At 38.1% G+C, this 20,186-nt stretch overlaps 1 protein-coding gene across 1 annotated transcript in view; it reads right to left on the bottom strand.

Annotated features, from left to right (window-relative positions):
• Positions 1-4,202: 4,202 nt before the first annotated feature.
• The window catches only part of LOC106085558 (tetraspanin-9), a 30,879-nt gene continuing 14,895 nt past the window's right edge, over positions 4,203-20,186 (bottom strand). Inside the window, exons 3-6 of the mRNA XM_013249868.2 lie at positions 8,852-9,043; positions 8,602-8,796; positions 5,372-5,532; positions 4,203-5,316 (exon numbers count right to left, since the gene is read on the bottom strand). Of these exons, the coding sequence (XP_013105322.1) occupies positions 5,076-5,316; positions 5,372-5,532; positions 8,602-8,796; positions 8,852-9,043 (789 nt within the window). The 3' untranslated portion in view covers positions 4,203-5,075. The remainder of the gene's footprint in view (positions 5,317-5,371; positions 5,533-8,601; positions 8,797-8,851; positions 9,044-20,186) is intronic.

Here is a 20,186-nt window from a genome sequence, read left to right as displayed (position 1 = left end):
TCACATTGTTTGAAAGTGCGTTCTCCCTTGGTTTGGACCAGAGCACTATCCAAACTCTTGACGTTTTATGGGTCAAGGCACCCAGTAGAGTACATGCAACTTCTCACCGAGCATCGAAACGCTCTTCCTGCGTTTTAAGATAATAAACCACAGCTACCACGTTGCTCCCAACTGGGGCCTGACCATTAGTCGGGCTGTAACCGAAGTTCCAAGGGCTCCTGACTTCCGTGGTACCGGATTGAGGGCTCTGGTGACTTTCCGTGGTACCAGATTGAGGGCTCTGGCCACGTAGCCCTCCTTCTCTACTTCCAGTTGAATTTCAAACAGTTCCGTACTGCTCGCCTATGGGATGACGTTACAAGCGTCATCCCATTTCTACCCATATAAATAAAGAACAAGTAAGAGCGTGCTAAGTTCGGCCGGGCCGATTCTTATATACCCTCCACAATGGATCGCATTTTTCGAGTTCTATGCTCGATATCTCTTTTTAAGAAAACAAAGAATATTGATTAACAACTGTTATGCTTTTGGAGCTATATCAATGTGTAATATTTCAGTTCATTCGGACAAGAATTGCGCCTTTTAGGGGCTCAAGAAGCAAAATCGGGAAATAGGTTTATATGGGAGCTGTATGAAGCTATTGATCGATTCAGACCATATTAGACACGTATGTTGAAGGTAACGAGAGAAACCGTTGTACAAAAATCGGATAAGAATTGCGCCCTCTAGAGGCTCAAGAAGTCAAGATCACAGATCGGTTTATATGGCAGCTATGTCAGGTTCTATACCGTTTTACGCCATACTAGACACAGTTATTGGAATTCATAACAAAATAGCTCATGCAAAATTTCAGTTAAATCGGAAAGGAATTGCGCCCTCTAGAGGCTCAAGAAGTCAAGACCCAAGATCGGTTTATATGACAACTATCAGGTTATGGACCGATTTGAACCATACTTAGCGCAGTTGTTGGAAATGATACCAAAATACCACGGCCAACATTTCAGTCAAATCGGATGAGAAGTGCGCCCTCTAGAGGCTCAAGAAGTCAAGGCCCAAGATTGGTTTATATGGCAGCTATATCAGGTTATGGACCGATTTGAACCATACTTAGCGCAGTTGTTAGAAATGATACCAAAATACCACGGCCAACATTTCAGTCAAATCGGATGATAATTGCGCCCTCTAGACGCTCAAGAAGTCAAGACCCAAGATCGGTATATATGGCAGCTATATCAAGACATTGATCGATTCAAACCATGCTTCGCGGTTTTTTTTTTTTTTTGAAAGTGATACCAAAACACCACTTGCAAAATTTCAGTAAAATCGGATGAGAATTGAGCCCTCTAGAGGCTCAAGAAGTCAAGATCCAATATCGGTTTATATGGCAGCTATATCAAGTTATGGACCGATTTGTACCATACTTAGCGCAGTTGTTGGAAGTAATACCAAAACACCACGTGCAAAATTTCAGTCAAATCGGATAGGAATTGCGCCCTCTATATGGCAGCTATATCGAAACATGGACCGATTTGACCCATTTACAATCCCAACCGACCTACACTATTAAAAAGTATTTGTGCAACATTTCAAGCGGCTACGTTTACTCCTTCGAAAGTTAGCGTGCTTTCGACAGACAGACGGACGGTCAGACGAACGGTCATGTCTAGATTGACTTAAAATGACATGATCAAGAATATATATACTTTATGGGGTCTCAGACACATATTTTGAGGTGTTACAAACAGAATGACTAAATTAGTCCTCCACAGAAGGAGGACTACCTCGCCTCCTGTCCTCTATTAGAGCGTGCCTACAACTTGCAAATACCCCAAAAGCCTAGCGGAAGGCAATGGTGATATTTATCCCCCAAGGCAAGGCATGTTATGCGACCCCAAACTACCTATAAGCTTTATAAGGTGCTATATCTTCTACTTTGGGGCTCTTAGTTTTCAATGGAATTTTAAGTGAAAGTTGGTGCCTACACTCATAGAAAAAAGTTTGCTGAAAATAGCAAACACTGTCTGCTGAATATTAGTAGTAAATTTTGCTGCTTTTGTAGCAGTACTTCTGCTCAATATGCCGGAAATTCTACCAAAAAATTAAACATCGAACCAATGGCTTTGGTGCAGACATATCCAACTGCAGAGACATAGAATGAAATCTGGTAACTGACGCAGATAGCATGCTGAGGATATGGAAAGAACATTTTACCCAACTGCTAGTGTCCTACGTTGGTGGCGAAGACGATATCGCAGAACCAATCAATGATGAGGTATAGAATGTTTACCTCCTAGTCAGAATGAGGTCCCAGTAGCGGTTATCCGACTAAACAACAACAAGGCAACAGGAGCAGACGGGTTAACCGCTGAACTACTTAAGACCGGAGGCGATACGCTAATAAGTCGTATACATCAGCTTATCTGCACAATCTGTCTAGAAGAACGCATACCCGATAATTAGAACCTCAGCATACTATGTCTCAGTAAGAATAGGAAAGAATCTCTCGGAATCATTTATTGTAATACCAAACGAGATTTCAGACAAGGAGACAGCCTATTGTGTGATCTCTTCAATATCCTGCTGGAGAAGATTATACGAAATGCAGGTGTGAATAGATATGGCACACAAGATAACAATGCTACTCGCCTATGCCGACGACATCGACATCATAGTTCGGTCACCGGATGTAGTAACTGCAGCCTTTGTAAGGATCGAAAGAGAGTCCGTGAAAATGGGAATGGCAGTTAATGGAGATAAGACTTGTTTCTAAACAGCTTACTTAATCCAAAGCAGCATTTGTTTGCCAATTTTATCTGTTATGGCGATGCCGAGGTAGATAAAGTTACTGACTATTTCAAAGTTGTGGTTCCCAATTACCTCCAGTTTCTTTAACTGGTCGGTTGTACAGGGCGTCTTGGGAGTACAAACCATCCATTTCGTATTATTTCCATTAACTGCCAGACCCATTTTCACTGAAATGGGTATGACAGGATATTAAAGAGATCACATTATAAGCTGCCTCCTTGTTTGAAGCATCGTTTGGTATTAAATGGTCCGGAGAAATTCTTTCCTATTCTTACTGAGGAACGTGTATCAGCAAGTGTCATCCTGCAGAGTCTTATTCGGATGTTATATGTACTACAAAAGAGGATGCTTGGCATAAAAAAATTGGAAAATTGCTCCGAGTTCTCAAAACGCAAACGTAAAAGCCGAATATCTCAGAAACCAATAGAGATATTGTAGACTAGCAGGGATATTGAAGACAAACGGACTTTTTGTAGAGATTTTTGAGCACTGTCCAGCAAAACAATTTTGGAAACCGGACCACAAATAAAGTTTTGGCAGCCCAAACAATTTTTCAAAATAACGAGGTTACCAACTTTAGGGTCATGCCAAGAGGCGCCCGGACTACCCAGAGCCGATAACACCTCATCTCTAACCATATCAAATCTCAAAGTTTTATATAGCTGCCATATAAACCGGACTTGGGTCTTGACTTCTTGAGGTATAACTTAAGGTATAACTTCCAACAACTGCGCTAAGTACGGTTCACATCGGTCCATGTTTTGATACAGCTGCCATATAAACCGATCTTGGGTATTGACTTCTTGAGCCCCTAGGGGGCGCAATTCTCGTCCAATTTAACTGAGATTTTGCAGATAGTTTTTTGGTATCATTTTCAACAACTGCGCTAAGCATGATTCAAATCGGTTCGATTTGGCTGAAATTTTGTACCACGGCTTCTCTCGTGACCTTCAACATATCTTTCTAATATGGTCTGAATCGATCAATAGCTTGATACATCTCACATATAAACCGATCTCCCGATTTAGCTTCTTGAGCCCCTGCAAGGCCCAATTCTTATCCGAATGAACTCAAATATCGCAGAATGACTTCTACAATTTCAGCATTCATTTGTGGTCCGAATCGAACTATAACTTAATCCGCAATTACTTTTTGGGCAACCCAATAGCTCCAATAGCATAACAGTTCTTATTCAATGTTCTTTGTTTGCCTAAAAAGAGATATCGCGCATAGAACTCGACAAATGCGATCCATGGTGGAGGGTATATAAGATACGGCCCGGCCGAACTTAGCACGCTCTTACTTGTTTTTTCTTGTAGCCTTCTTTGTTTTTCGTGTGTGATTGGTTGATAAGGCAATTTACCATCCATCCCCAAATATATTTGGCATATGACATGTTTGAAAGGATTTACACATTTTCTTTCGTAGTTTTTTGTTTCTTTATTATCGTTTGAGGAATGTTTTTCATCACATTTTCTTAGCACTAACAGGCAGTATTTTTCTTTTTTTTAGACAAATATTTTCCACAAAACAACTTGCATAGCATAGGGTCGTTTAATATCATCTGTTTTAAATATCATAATGAGAGTTTAAGGTGTAGACTTCATTAAGTTTTGTAGAGATTTAACATGAAAATGCAATTTTGGTTTTTTTTAAGGTTCCTATTAAAACACAAAACGAAACATTGAATATCATATGAATATGAAGTGGAGATATGAGATTATAAATAATATTGTATATAATAGAATAATTTATGTTTATAAGGGTTTTGTTTTTTTGTTTTTCTGTTTTAAACTAAAATGTATTTTTTTTTTGTAAACTAAATTACTACAAATTATGAAACTACTTAAATAGCAATAAAATTTCACAAAACAAAAAAATAAATAAAGAATTATGACTTTGGTATTTATGATAAATAATTCTTATAAACTAGAATTTATTTAATGTGATTTCTAACTTACAATTAATGATATTTTGTTTTATTTCATGGGTTTTTATATTTAATAATTATAATATAGATATCGTTTAGTTAATGTTTTCTTGTTATTTTTAGTTTGTTTGTTTGGTTTTGGGGTTTTTGGCACATATTTGTTTTTTTCTTTTTGTATAATTATTGCAAATGTCTTTTTTGGAAAAAGGCACAGTTACCAGAAATTGTAGTTGTTTTTGCTTTTTGAGTAATCGTTTGGGTCAAATGCATAGCTTTGCCTTCGAGCTTTTAAGGGAATTTGCTGCTTTCCATTTAGTTTATCATTGAACTAAAATTTAGTTCAATCTTCCCAACTACTCGGTCGTGTCTGAGGATCAATTGAGGGTGAATATGATTTATAGGTGTCCGAATCCTTTTTATGTTTCACCGAACAAAATAGCAGCATGGATGTTATGAGACCAAAGAGTTGGGCAAAGGCAATGCCCAAACCGACAACGCCAATGACATCAAGTTTATCGGTAAGCCAGCTTTGCAGAGAGTGAACACAGCCCTTATCCCACCATAAAGTGGGATTTTCAGATCTAAAAGAGAAGCATTAACCAAATAAAACATTTTTCGTGATTTTCCCCCCCTTACCTGCCACAATCAACTCTGAGCACATTATCGCCCGAACCTTCCACCATAATGCCTCTATTCTCATACATCGGCCTGCAACAAGACTCGGGTACCCAACGTTTGCCACTCCATGATTTGATGTCATACCAATCCTCATATGAAGATACCCCACAGCATTCGAACTGTAAACAAAAGCAGATCATGTATCGTTAGTGAATTCTTTAGAAAATTATTGCAATAATCAGCATGGCTTCAAACGTTCCAAAGCAGCACACGCTTAGATAAAGGTAAACAGCAACCGGTTTCAATGCTATCATTGAATACAAAAACAATAACAAATAAACAAATGCAGCTGCTAAGGTTTAGTATTAGACTGATCGACTGATATGTTTTATTATATGGGAGATTAAAATCTCTAGTATGCATAAAGTTATAAAAAAACAAGTAAAAATGTGATAAGTTCGGCCGAACTGAACCTTGTATACCCTTCACCATGGATCGTATTTGTCAATTTCTTTGGTCAATATCTCTTTAAAGGAAACAAAGGATAATGGATAAGAATTGCTATGCTATTTGAGCTATACCAAGTTATGAACTGATTGGGATCATACTTGGTATGGCTGTTGGAGACCAAAGTAGAATTCATTGGGCAAAATTTCGGTAAAATCGGATAAGAATTGCACCCAATATTCGCTCAAGAAATAACATCGGAAGATCGGTTTATATGGGAACTATTGGGTTGCCCAAAAAGTAATTGCGGATTTTTCATATAGTCGGCGTTGACAAATTTTTTCACAGCTTGTGACTCTGTGATTGCATTCTTTCTTCTGTCAGTTATCAGCTGTTACTTTTAGCTTGCTTTAGAAAAAAAGTGTAAAAAAAGTATATTTGATTAAAGTTAATTCTAAGTTCTATTAAAAATGCATTTACTTACTTTTAAAAAATCCGCAATTACTTTTTGGGCAACCGAATATATCAGGTTGTGAACCGATTAAGACCATACATGGTACAGTTGTTGGAAGCAAAAACCAACCATTTTATTCAAAATTTCAGCCAGATTGATTAATAATTAATGCGCCATCTAGTGGCTCAAGAAGTCAAGATCTGAATTCAGTTTATATGGGAGTTATATCAGGTTGCGAAACGATTAAGACCATACTTGGCACAGTTGTTGAAAGTCAAAATAAGCCACTTCATGCTTCAGCCCAATCGGTTGATAATTGCGACCTTTAGCGGCTCAAGAAGTTAAGATCCGAGATCGGTTTATACGGGAACTATATCAGGTTTCGATTTATGTCATTCTTGGCATAGTTGTTGATAGTCCGATTTGCAAAATTTCAGCCAAATCGGATAAATATTGCGCCCTCCAGAGGCTAATGAAGCTAAATTTCAGTCAAATTGGATAATAATTGCGCCCTCTAGCGGCTCAAAAGTAAAGATTCGAAATCGGTTTATATGGGAGCTATATGAGGTTAAAACCCGATTTGGACCATACTTGGCACAGATGTTGGAAGTAAAAACAAGTAAGAGCGTGCTAAGTTCGGCCGGGGCAAACAAAGAATTTTTAATAAGAACTGTTGTTCTATTGGAGCAATGCTGAACATTGTAGAAGTCATTGAGTAATATTACAGTTCATTCGGATAAGAATTGCGCCTTGTAGCGGCTCAAAGAGCAAAATCGGGAGATCGGTTTATATGGGAGCTGTATCAGGCTATATATCGATTCAGACCATATTGGACAACTATGTTGTAGGTCATGAGAGAAGCCGTTGTACAAAGTATCTTCCAAATCGGATAAGAATTGCGCCCCCTGTAGAGGCTCAAGAAGTCAAGATCCCAGATCGGATTATATGGCATCTATATCAGGTTATCTACCGATTTCCGCCATACTTATCACAGTTATTGGAAGTTATAACAAAACACCTCTCGCGAAATTTCAGCCAAATCAGATGAGAATTGGGCGCTCTATTGGCTTAAGAAGTCAAGATCAAAGATCGGTTTATATGACAGTCAAATCGGACGAGAATTGCGCCCTCTAGAGGCTCAAGAAGTCAAGATCAAAGATTGGTTTATATGACAGCTATACCAAATCATGAACCGATTTGAGTCATACTAAACACAGTTGTTGGAAGTGATACCAAAACACTACGTGCAAAATTTCAGTCAAATCGGATAAAAATTGCGCCCTCTAGAGGATCAGGAAGCTAAATTTCAGTCAAATTGGATAATAATTGCGCCCTCTAGCGACTTAAGAAGTAAAGATTCGAAATAGGTTAATATGGGAGCTATATGAGGTTAAAACCTGATTTGGACCGTACTTGGCACAGATGTTGGAAGTAAAAACAAGTAAGAGCGTGCTAATTTCTCTTTTAAGGCAAACAAAGAATTTTTAATAAGAACTGTTGTGCTATTGGAGCTATGCTGAACATTGTAGAAGTCATTGAGTAATATTATAGTTCATTCGGATAAGAACTGCGCCTTTTAGCGGCTCAAAAAGCAAAATCGGGAGATCGGTTTACATGGGAGCTGTATCAGGCTATATATCGATTCAGACCATACTGGACAACTATGTTGTAGGTCATGAGAGAAGCCGTTGTACAAAGAGTCTTCCAAATCGGATAAGAATTGCGCCCTGTAGAGGCTCAAGAAGTCAAGATCCCAGATCGGTTTATATGGCATCCATATAAGGATATCTGCCGATTTCCACCTCACGCGATATTTCAGCCAAATCAGATGAGAATTGGGCGCTCTATTGGCTTAAGAAGTCAAGATCGAAGATCGGTTTATATGACAGCTATACCAAATTATGAACCGATTTGAGTCATACTAAACACAGTTGTTGGATACCAAAACACTACGTGCAAAATTTCAGTCAAATCGGATGAGAATTGCTCCCTCTAAAGGCTCAAGAAGTCAAGACCCAAGATCGGTTTACATGGCAGCTATATCAAAACATGGATCGATTTGGCCCGTTTACAATCCCAAACGACCTACACTAATAAAAAACATTTGAGCAAAATTTCAAGCAATTAGCTCTACTCCTTCGAAAGTTAGAATGCTTTCGACAAACAGACGGACGGACAGACGAACGGACATACGGACGGACATGGCTAGATCGTCTTTAAATGACATGACGATCAAAAATATTTATAATTTATGGAGTCTCAGACGTATATTTCGAGGTGCTCCAAACAGAATGACGAAATTAGTATACCCCCATCCTATGGTGGAGGGTATAAAAAACTTACTTACCGATATTTGTACATTATCCCATATGGCTGCCACCGAGGGTGCTATGATTGAGCCACGATCCGAGGCATTATAGTGCTCTTCAATGCCAAACCGTAATTCATTGGCCACGGTCCTCTTCAAGCCTCCCCGGAATACAAAGGCTATGGAGCCAATCAAGAATTCACTTAGGAACAGCAAAATGATCAACATGAAATACTGAAATTAAACCAATGTTACCATATCTCTAAAAATTTTTTTTCTTTTTACTTACCAAAACAAGCAGACATCTTGATTGCACCCAGGCACCACAACATCCCAAAAATGATACAACGAAACCAATTACACCTATGCACAGGAATACGGAATCGGCACTGAGGGCAGCATGTTCGGGTAGAAGAGTAGCATAACCTTCATATGATAAACGCAGCCACACGCCGGCTCCTAAGAATGCGCAACTGCAAAGCTGGTCGAGTGAGAAATTTTTTCATAAGATATTAAAAAATTAATTAACATTAGCGTGAACTTACTTATAAATTTTAAATTAAATATAGATAAGCAGGCATAGTTAAAATTCAAACTGATTGACTAACCGAATGATAAGCTAATTGTGTTCACTTAAGTGTCTGATACTCTGAGGGCTAAGAAAAAATTTTTATTTTTAAAAATAGTCAATGAACTAGTAAGTCGTTAGGGCTATCAAGAAAGTTCAAACATATGGATAAGCTCCACCAGGTATAGTATTTTACTACTATGTTAATGATATCGTCATGGAGATAAATCAAACTGACATGTAACTGCTATTGACATGAAGTTTTGACAAGTCAAACGACCTTCTTGTTTCGTGTGAAGATATTTTTAATTGATTCAAATCACAAATTTTGCGAAAATTATCCAATAATCTTCCTTCCTAACATAACTCTCATGGTCAGTAAAAATGTACGTAGTTCGGATACCCCTTACATCCGGTGAAAGATACATTCATTTTGCACCCTTAGCATCAATATAATATGGGCCAATTTGGATCAAATTCATTGAGTGGTCTAATAAACACAAGTCACTGTTCAGCTTTGGTTCAATACTGTCTTTTTTTTGCAGCTATATCCAAATATATACCGATCTGAACCATATAGAACACGAATGTCGAAAAACCAATCATAAGTCAATATGTACAATTTCAGCGCAAAGACCTTAAAACGAAAGATCGGTCTATATGGAAGCTATTGGGTTGCCCAAAAAGTAATTGCGGATTTTTAAAAGAAAGTAAATGCATTTTTAATAAAACTTAGAATGAACTTTAATCAAATATACTTTTTTACACTTTTTTTCTAAAGCAAGCTAAAAGTAACAGCTGATAACTGACAGAAGAAAGAATGCAATTACAGAGTCACAAGCTGTGAAAAAATTTGTCAACGCCGACTATATGAAAAATCCGCAATTACTTTTTGGGCAACCCAATATATCCAAATTTTGACCGCTTTGAGCCATCTTCAAGAAGGATATCGAGGAGCCTAACACAACTCACAGTCCTAAATTTCGGCGAAATCAAACAATAAATGGGCCTTTTATGGGTCCAAGACCTTAAATCGAGAGATAAAGTCCGATATTGCCCATCTTCGAACTTAACCTGCCTATAGACATAAAAAGAATCTGTGCAAGATTTCAGCTCAATATATCTATTTTTAAAGACTGTAGCGTGATTACAACTGATGGACACGCGGACATCGTCAAATCGTCTTATAATTTTACGACGATCAGAAATATATATGCTTTATAGGGTCAGATATGAATATTTACATGTGTTGCAAACGGAATGGGTAAATGATCCTATGGTGGTTAGGTATCCAAATTAGTAAACTTCGACCGGGCCGAATCTTATATACCCTCCACCGTGGATCACATTTGTCGAGTTCTTTTCCCGGTTAATCTTTTTAAAAGAAAAGAATTCCTATGCTATTGGAGCTATATCAAGTTATGGACCGATTCGGACCATAATTAAATTGTATGATCATAGTAGAAGTAGAATTCTAGTAAGAATTGCACCCTTTAGGAGCTGAAGTAGGTAAATAGGGAGATCGATTCCACCTATTCAGACCATATTCGACACGTATGTTGAAGGTCATGGGAGAAACCGTAGTACGAAATTTCAAATCGAATAAGAATTGCGCCCTCTCCGACTCAAGAAGTCAAGATCCCAGATCGGTTCCTATGGCAGCTGTATCTGATTATGAACCGATTTGAACCATACTTAGAAGATGTTGGAAATCATAACTAAACACCTCATGCTAAATTTCAGACAAATCTGAAAAGAATTGCGCCCTCTAGTGGGTGAAGAAATCAAAACCCCAGATCGGTTTATATGACAGCTATACCAGGTTATCGACCGATTTCTAGCACACTATGAAAAGATGTTGGAAATCATAACAAAACACGTCTTGCCAAATTTCAGCCAATTCGGATAAGAATTGCGCCCTCTAGTGGCTGAAGAAGTCAAGATCTAAGATCGTTTTATATGGCAGCTATATCAAAACATGGACCGATATGACTTATTTACAATCACAACCGACCTATACTAATGAAAAGTATTTGTGCAAAATTTCAAGCGGCTAGCTCATTCAAAATTTATCGTGCTTTCGACAGACAGACGGACGGACATACGAACGGACAGACGGATGGACAGACGGACGGACATACGAACGGAAAGACGGACGGACGGACAGACGGACGGACGGACAGACGGACGGACATACGAACGGACAGACGGACGAACGGACAGACGGACAGCCAGACGGACAGACAGACAGACGGACAGACGGACGGACGGACAGAAGGACGGACAGACGGACGGACAGTCGGACGGACGGACGGACAGACGGACGGACGGACAGACGGACGGACGGACAGACGGACGGACATACGAACGGACAGACGGACGAACGGACAGACGGACAGCCAGACGGACAGACAGACAGACGGACAGACGGACGGACGGACAGAAGGACGGACAGACGGACGGACAGTCGGACGGACAGACGGACGGACAAACGGGCGGACAGACGGACGGACGGACATGACTAGATCAACTTTATGGGGTCTAAGATGAATATTTCGAAGACTTACAAACAGAATGACGAAATTAGTATACTCTCATCCTATGGTGGAGGCTATAAAAGCGTATTTCGCTGAAAATGTGACTTATATAAGAGCTCTCGTTACCTAAATCAAATATGATCCAAACCAGCCCCCATCTGCATATTACCATGGACATGGTAATGGAGTTGTTATTAGAGAGAATGGTTAATTTATGCATGGTGGGGGTATTGAAAGTTCGGCATGACCAAACTCAGTGCTGCAAGCACTTTTTCGTGAAAATCATCAAAATTGAGGAGGAAATCATAAATTTTTTTCTTAGAAATGTCATGATCTATTGGGTTGCCCAAAAAGTAATATAGTCGGCGTTGACAAATTTTTTCACAGTTTGTGACTCTATAATTGCATTCCTTCTTCTGTCAGTTATCAGCTGTAACTTTTAGCTTGCTTTAGAAAAAAGTGTAAAAAAAGTATATTTGATTAAAGTTCATACTAAGTTTTATTAAAAATGCATTTACTTTCTTTTAAAAAATCCGCAATTACTTTTTGGGCAACCAATAATAATATTTTATTAAATTTTCTCCAAAGACAAAACTTCAGAAAAACTTTCTCTGAAGATAAAAATTCAAAAAATTGGTTAATTTTAGCCAAAGTTCGGCACGACCGAAATTAACACGTTTTTACTCTGCCTCAGTGCTGCAAGGACTTTTTCGTGAAAAATCATCAAAATTAAGGAAGAAATCGTCAATTTTTTCTGAAAAATGTCATGATCTAAAAATTTTTTAATAAAATGTTCTTCAAAGACAAAACTTCAGAGAAACTTTCTCTGAAGACAAAAATTAAAAAATGTCTTTAAAGACAAAAATTACGATGGAATTTTCTTTAAAGGTAATTGAACATTTTTGTAACTCTTCTCTCAAAACCTTCCATTTGAGTCTCATTTTGTGCCAATCAGTCTTCTTATGGATTTAGAAGGATTTTGGCTCCAGGACATTTGGGACCAAATGTTTATAACAGATTCTTACTCTACATCCAAATATCTTTAATTTGAGACCCATCTTAATACCAGATTCACTATCTAATTTCCATTTGAATCCACTAACAAGCAAACCTCAACACTTTGACTTGATATATTAGAGATTCTCATTTTGTAGAAATAGACGTTTGTTTAAAAAAGGGCCACTTAAAGGGGTAAGCCTTCAAATTGACTTTCATTGGTAGGAATTGCCTATGTATACTTCTACTATATTCCAATCCATTTCACATTGCCAGAGAGCTAAATTATGGTAGGAGACATTATTTTTGGTATTTTGGGTTCTTTTTTGGAAGTTGCCATTGAATCTCCACATTTTGTATTGCAATTTGAAATGGTGTTTGAAGTTGTACGTGAATTCATCTCACAACACCGAAACTAAGCCAAATATCAGCGGCAATGACAGTGACGAGCTGGAATTAACATTCAGCTACACGTTTGTCTCGTCGGACATTCATGGTTAATGAATTGTCCACACTCACAATAAAGTAGCGACATGCATTCAGAGACGCGTTCAATACACATCAACACGCAACACCGGTTTCTGTTTGAGGCTGAGGCAATTGAAAGTTTGCCTCTCTTATTTTCTTTTAAATGTAAACTTTTGAAAGAAAAAAAAAAAAAAAAAAAAAACAATTCAAATAATTGTGTCATTAACACATCTGCAAAAGATGAAAGAATACAAAAAAAAAAACTTCCACATCATTTTGTCCAAAAAAGGCCGCAAAGTGATTACATGAGATTCAGGGGGAGGTGTTGCATGCAAAAAGTTGGAAAAAGTGCCATAAAGTCATAAGAAAAACATCTTGAATAAAATTTCGGATTTATGTGTTTTTGTTGTTCCGAATGGTCACTCTCTCTGTCTGTACATGTAAGTCTGTCTGGCAGTTCATGATTATGTCCATGGCTAATGTTTTGGCGACTGGCCGAGAAAGTCATTAACTCGCATTTACATACCTACAGCCTGAAGTCAAAGGCAGGTATGGTGATGATGATGATGATGATGATTTATATTTGTCAACTTCTTTCCCTAACATCTGGGAACAAAGATGAATAGCCAAGCCGAAGAGTTGTGGGGTAATGGGCTTTGGTATGGAATTGTAAACAAAATTTTGGATAGTCAATCAAAAACAATGACCAAGCAGTCTTTTCATGTACAATGACCTATTATTAAAAGCCTTTTTCATGTTTCCCTTTAATAGAAATAATGATTATTACAAATTTTTATGAAAAAATTTAAAAGAAAGGCATTTTTTTGGGGTTCATGGGAATTTGTTGTGCTATTATTTAGCTCTTGAATGTATTTTAGAAAGCCCCTGAATATAAACCTGACATTTTTAAAATTTAAAAAAAAAAAAAATAAGAAGAAACATGTCCAAAAAGTGGTAGACATAAAATACGCTTCAAAAGCAGAAGATATCTAATACAGTTTCAAGTGCTAATTTTCAAATTAACTGCAATCTAATACACAAGAAGATGCGATGTGATGTGCTGTGCTGTGCTGGGAATATGTCTGGTTCGTGTGGCAATTACCAGTTTCCGTTATAATTCATCTTCTTATGAAAATTAAGAAAACGGATGTCGAAAAGGAAAGCAAAACACAAAAAGGTTCAACTTGAAGTTGTGCATCAGATTTGACTATTATCGTATAAAAATAAGAGTCCCAAACGAAAATGTTGTCAAAATTTCAGTTTTATAGAATATTTTCTTGATCGTTGATACATAGAAAATGTTATCTGATGTTGTTTTTTGATGTTAACGAACAATTTGGTCGAAATTTAATTTTATAGAAATTTATTCGATAATAAAAAAATATTTACATTTGTAAGTCAAATCTTGTTTCAAAAAACATAATCTGATAAAAAACAAGTAAAAAGGTGTTAAGATCGGCCGGACCGAACTTTGGATACCCACCACCTCGGGAATATATGTAAACCACCTTTCGTCAAAATCCAGTGAAAAATGCCCCATAGCATCAATATCAAATACTAATAAGTACAAGTTGTTCATTTGTGTATAACAAAAAATAGGTCTTTTTAGTAGCTATATCTAAAAATAAACATATCTGAACCATATACGACACGGATGTCGAAAAGCCTAACATAAGTCACTGTGTGAAATTTCAGTGAAATCGGATTATAAATACGCCTTTTATGGGTCCAAAACCTTAAATCGATAGATCGGTCTATATGGCAGCTATATCCAAATCTGGACCGATCTGAGCCAAATTGCATATATATGTCGAGGGGCTTTACATAACTCACTGTTTCAAATTTTGGCGACATCGGTTAATAAATGTGGCTTTTATGGGGCCAAGACTTTAAATCGAGAGATCGATCTATATGGCAGCTACATCCAAATCTGGACCGATCTGAGCCAAATTGCATATATGTCAAGGGGCTTAACATAACTCACTGTTACAAATTTCGGCGACATCGGTTAATAAATGTGGCTTTTATGGGCCTAAGACCCTAAATCGGCGGATCGGTCTGTATGGCCGCCATATCCAAATCTGGACCGATCTCTGCCATATTGCAGAAGTATTTCGAGACACTTAACTTAACTTACTGTCCCAAATTTCGGCGACATCGGATAATAAATGTGGCTTTTATGGCGCCAAGACTTTAAATCGAGAGATCGATCTATATGGCAGCTACATCCAAATCTGAACCGATCTGAGCCAAATTGCACAAATATGTCGAGAGGCTTACCATAACTCACTGTTCCAAATTTCGGCGACATCGGACAATAAATCGGCATTTTATGGGTTCAAACCGTCAAATCGAGAGAACGGTCTATATGGCAGCTATATCCAAATCTGGACCGGTCTGAGCCAAATTTCAAAAATATGTCGAGGGGCTAACATAACTCACTAATCCAAATTTCGGCGACATCGAACAATAAATGCGTCTTTTATGGGCCCAAAACATTAAATCGAAATATCGGTCTGTATGGCAGCTATATCCAAATCTAGACCGATCTCTGCCATATTCCAGAAGTATGTCGAGGGACTTAACTTAACCCACTGTCCCAAATTTCGGCGACATTGGACAATAAATGCGTCTTTTATGGGTCCAAATCCTTAAATCGAGAGATCGGTCTATATGGCAGCACTTTCCAAATCTGGACCGATCTGAGCCAAATTGCAGATAGGTGTCAAGGGACCTAACATAACTCACTCTCCCAAATTTCAGCAAAATTGGCTTTGATGGGCCTAAGACCCCAAACCGGCGGATCAATCTATATGGCAGCTATATCCAAATCTGGACCGATCTCAGCCAAATTGAAGAAGGACGTCGAAGGGCCTAACACAACTCACCGTCCCAAAGTTCAGCAAAATCGGATAATAAATGTGGCTTTTATGGTCCTAAGACCCTAAATCGGAGGATCGGTCTATATGGGGGCTACATCAAGATATAGTCCGATATAGCCCGTCTTCGAACTTAACCTGCTTATGGACAAAAAAAAGAATCTTTGCAAAGTTTCAGCTCAAAATCTCTAATTTTAAAGACTGTAGCGTGATTTCAACAGACCGACGGGTGGACATGGCTGGATTGTCTTAGATTTTTGCGCTGTTCAAGGGTCGGAAACAGTTATTTCGATGTGTTGCAAACGGAATGACAAAAAGAATATACCTCATCCTTTATACAAAAGTTTCACAAATTACTATTGGCGCTGTATGCATAGTTGAAATTAGGATGTAAGATGAATACTCTACTCAAAATCAATAAGTTTTTGTTTACTTCTCTTTCGAGATGAGAAACTCTACTCAAAATGAATAAGTTTTTGTTGACTTTTCTTTCGAGATGAGCATTATGACAAAGCTGTACAAATTAATAACCAACACTTTGTCATTTTACTATCTACAGCTTAAAAGTATAAAAAGTTTCATTTGTTTATTAAATAATCATTAATTCTTCGAATTGAACTAAGTACCTATCTTCCACATCGTGGTAATATAATATTGAGCCAATCATCACATCCATCACCCACCACCCAGCCATGGTACCAGCATCAGCAAATAAATATAAACACCTTAATAGTATTTGTAAATATAAACACCAATCTTTTTTAAACGTATGAGTCAACTTATTGAAAACTGTATGTCGTAACTTGTAAACAATGCAATTTCCGTAGTAGACTATTTTGACAACAATGCATTATTGTGGTTGATAGTTTGTGGTAGTGGTAACAGTAGTGCTTGTTGTTGCTGTTTTTGCTTCGATGGTGAGCACTCATGGTGGTTGATTGTTACAAGCAACAGGTTAAAAGCAACAACCATAAAACTTTTCAGCCTCTGGCTGTATGGCATGTGATGAATGAAAACTTTGCAGACAGATTTGCCATCGGCAAATATTATGAATGCATACATTTGTTTTTCTTTTTATTTCTAAGGGCCAATGAATGCGATGCTCGTGTTACAGCAATAACTTAAAGCAATTGATAAAATTAGTTGAATATTAAACATGGAAATGTATTTATGGTTTCATTTGCATACTTCCCAATAATTGGTAAAAAAAAACAATACAAAAATATTTGTTTTTTGAAACTCAATGGCCAAAATTTCGTCGAAGAGTTTTATACAATGCATAACTGCTTAACTTCAACGAATAATAAGTAAAAAGGTGTAAAGTTCGGCTGGGCCGAACTTTGGATACCCACCACCTCGAGAATATATGTCAACCACCTTTCATGAAAATCCGGTTAAAATTGCATAACTTATGTCCCATAGCAGTTATATCGAAATATGTTTCGATTTGCACCAAATACTAATAAGTACAAGTCATTGTTCAATTGCGTATAACAAAATATTGATCTTTTTAGTAACTATATCTAAAAATATACCGATCTGAACCTTATACGACACGGAAGTCGAAAAGCCTAACATAAGTCACTGTTTCAAATTTCAGTGAAATCGGATTATAAGTGCGACTTTTGTGGGGTAAAGACTTAAAATCGAGATACCGGCAGCTGTATCCAAATATGGACCGATTTGGGCCAAGTTTCAGAAAAATGTCGAAGAGCCTAACACAACTCACTGCCCCAAATTTCGGCGAAATCGGACAATAAATGCGCCATTTATGGCCCCAAGACCCTAAATCGAGAGATCGGTCTATATGGCAGCTATATTCAAATCTGGACCGATCTGTGCCATATTGCAGAAGTATGTCAAGGGGCTTTACTTAACTCACTGTACCAAATTCGGCGACATTGGACAATAAATGCGGTCTATATGGCAGCTATATCCAAACCTAATCCGATCAAGGCCAAATTGACGAAGGATGGCGAAGGGCCTAACACAACTCACTATCCCAAATTTCAGTGAAATCGGACAATGAATGTGGCTTTTATGGGCCTAAGACCCGCAATCAGAGGATCGGTCTATATGGCAGCTATATCCAAATCTGGACCGATCTGGGCCAAATTAGCGAAGGATGACGAAGGGCCTAGCACAACTCACTGTCCCAAATTTTAGCGAAATCGGATAATAAATGTGGCTTTTATGGCCCTAAGACCCTCAATCAGAGGATCGGTCTATATGGCAGCTATATCCAAATCTGGACTGATCTGGACTGGGCCAAATTGACGTAGGATGTCGAGGGGTCTAAGACAACTCACTGTCCCAAATTTCAGCAAAATCGGATAATAAATGTGACTTTTATTGGCCTAAGACCCTACACCGGCGGATCGGTCTATATGGGGGCTATAGCAAGATATAGTCCGATATAGCTCATCTTCGAACTTAACCTGCTTATGGACAAAAAAAGAATCTGTGCAAAGTTTCAGCTCAATATCTCTATTTTTAAAGACTGTAGCGTGATTTCAACAGACAGACGGACGGACATGTCTAGATCGCCTTAGATTTTTACGCTGATCAAGAATATATATACTTTATGGGGTCGGAAATGGATATTTCGATGTGTTGCAAACGGAATGACAAAACGAATATACCCCCATCCTTCGGTGGTGGGTATAAAAAGGTTCAACAGTGATTTAATTGTCTTTATACCCACCACCATAGGTTGGGGTATACTAATCTAGTCTTTTCGTTTGTAACACCACGAAATAGTGATATAGGACCCCATACAGCATATATATTCTTGATCGTCTCGACATCATGAGTCGATCTAGCCATGTCCGTCCATCTGTCGAAGTCACGATAGCGGTCAAACGCGTTAAGCTAGCCGCTTGAAATATTGCACAGATACTTAATATTGATGGGGATTGCAAATGGGCCATATCGGTTCAGATTTGGATATAACTCCTATATAAAACGACCAACCGATTTGACTTCTTGAGCCTCTGAAAGCCTCAATTTTCATGCGATTTGGCTGAAATTTCGCACATGTGTTCTGTTATGACTTTCAACTACTGTATCAAGTACGATCTAAATCGGTCGAGCGACAGAATAAATATCTTGAGACTCTAAAGTTTGGCATATGTTTTTTCACGATGTGTAAAATTGAAATGTTGAAGTGCTTCAAAATCGCTCCATGTTTAAATTATATATCTATCACAGCAGAGTTACCGTTGGAAATTTTCGAAAAAGGTCTTAAACAGTGTCATTCATAGAAAAATGTGGCATAATTTGTTTGAAAGGAGGCGCACAAAGTTTCACACTTTATATAGGCGTAAAGTTCTGTAGAGCCAAATTTCTTATATCATCCACTACGCATTATCAGTTCTTTGGAAGATTTCGCTACTTCTAAAGACCATACTTCAAATTTTAGACACAAATTTTAGACAAAGATTGGAAAAAGCTTTGGCAGATATTATAGCAAAATGTAAATTTGCCCATGAACATTCCAATAAGGAACTGGGGCTAACTTCTCACAAATCAATGAGTGCTGCCCGATCCAATTTTAAGGGGTCTCCTTTTTATAGCCGAATCCGAACGGCGTGTCGCAGTGCGACACCTCTTTGGAAAAAATTTTTTACATGGCATAGTACCTAGTACTAGCACAAATATTGCCAGCATTAGAAGGGAAAAACCACCGCTACAAATTTTTTGGGATGATCTCGCCCGGATTCGAATCCTGGCGTTCAACGTCACAGACGGACATGCTAACCTCAAGTCATCGGAATATAAACTTATAAGAGAACTTATTCTAAAAATCAAATAGAATTATTTGTGCATAATCACGAGCAGTCTTTTTTGTGATGGAAGGACAGAAGTCGCTTAACCTCCTCAGAAGATCGAAGAAATATTTGCAGTACCATTATTTCGATTAGCTAGAAACGGTGGTGGAGGCCACGGTAGCGCAGAGGTTAGCATGTCCGCCTTGACGCTGAATGCCTGGGTTCGAATCCTGGCAAGAACATCGGAAAAAAATTTTCAGCGGTAATTATCCCCCCTCCTAATGCTGGCGACATTTGTGAGGTCCTATACCACTTGGTATGGCAACCATGTGAAAACTTCTCCACAAAGAGGTGTCGCACTGCGGCACGGCGTTCGGATAAGGCTATAAAAAGGAGGTCCCTTATC

The sequence above is a fragment of the Stomoxys calcitrans genome, chromosome 4 (assembly GCF_963082655.1).
Source record: "Stomoxys calcitrans chromosome 4, idStoCalc2.1, whole genome shotgun sequence".
NCBI lineage: Eukaryota > Metazoa > Arthropoda > Insecta > Diptera > Muscidae > Stomoxys > Stomoxys calcitrans.
This window is presented reverse-complemented; position numbering and strand designations above follow the sequence as displayed.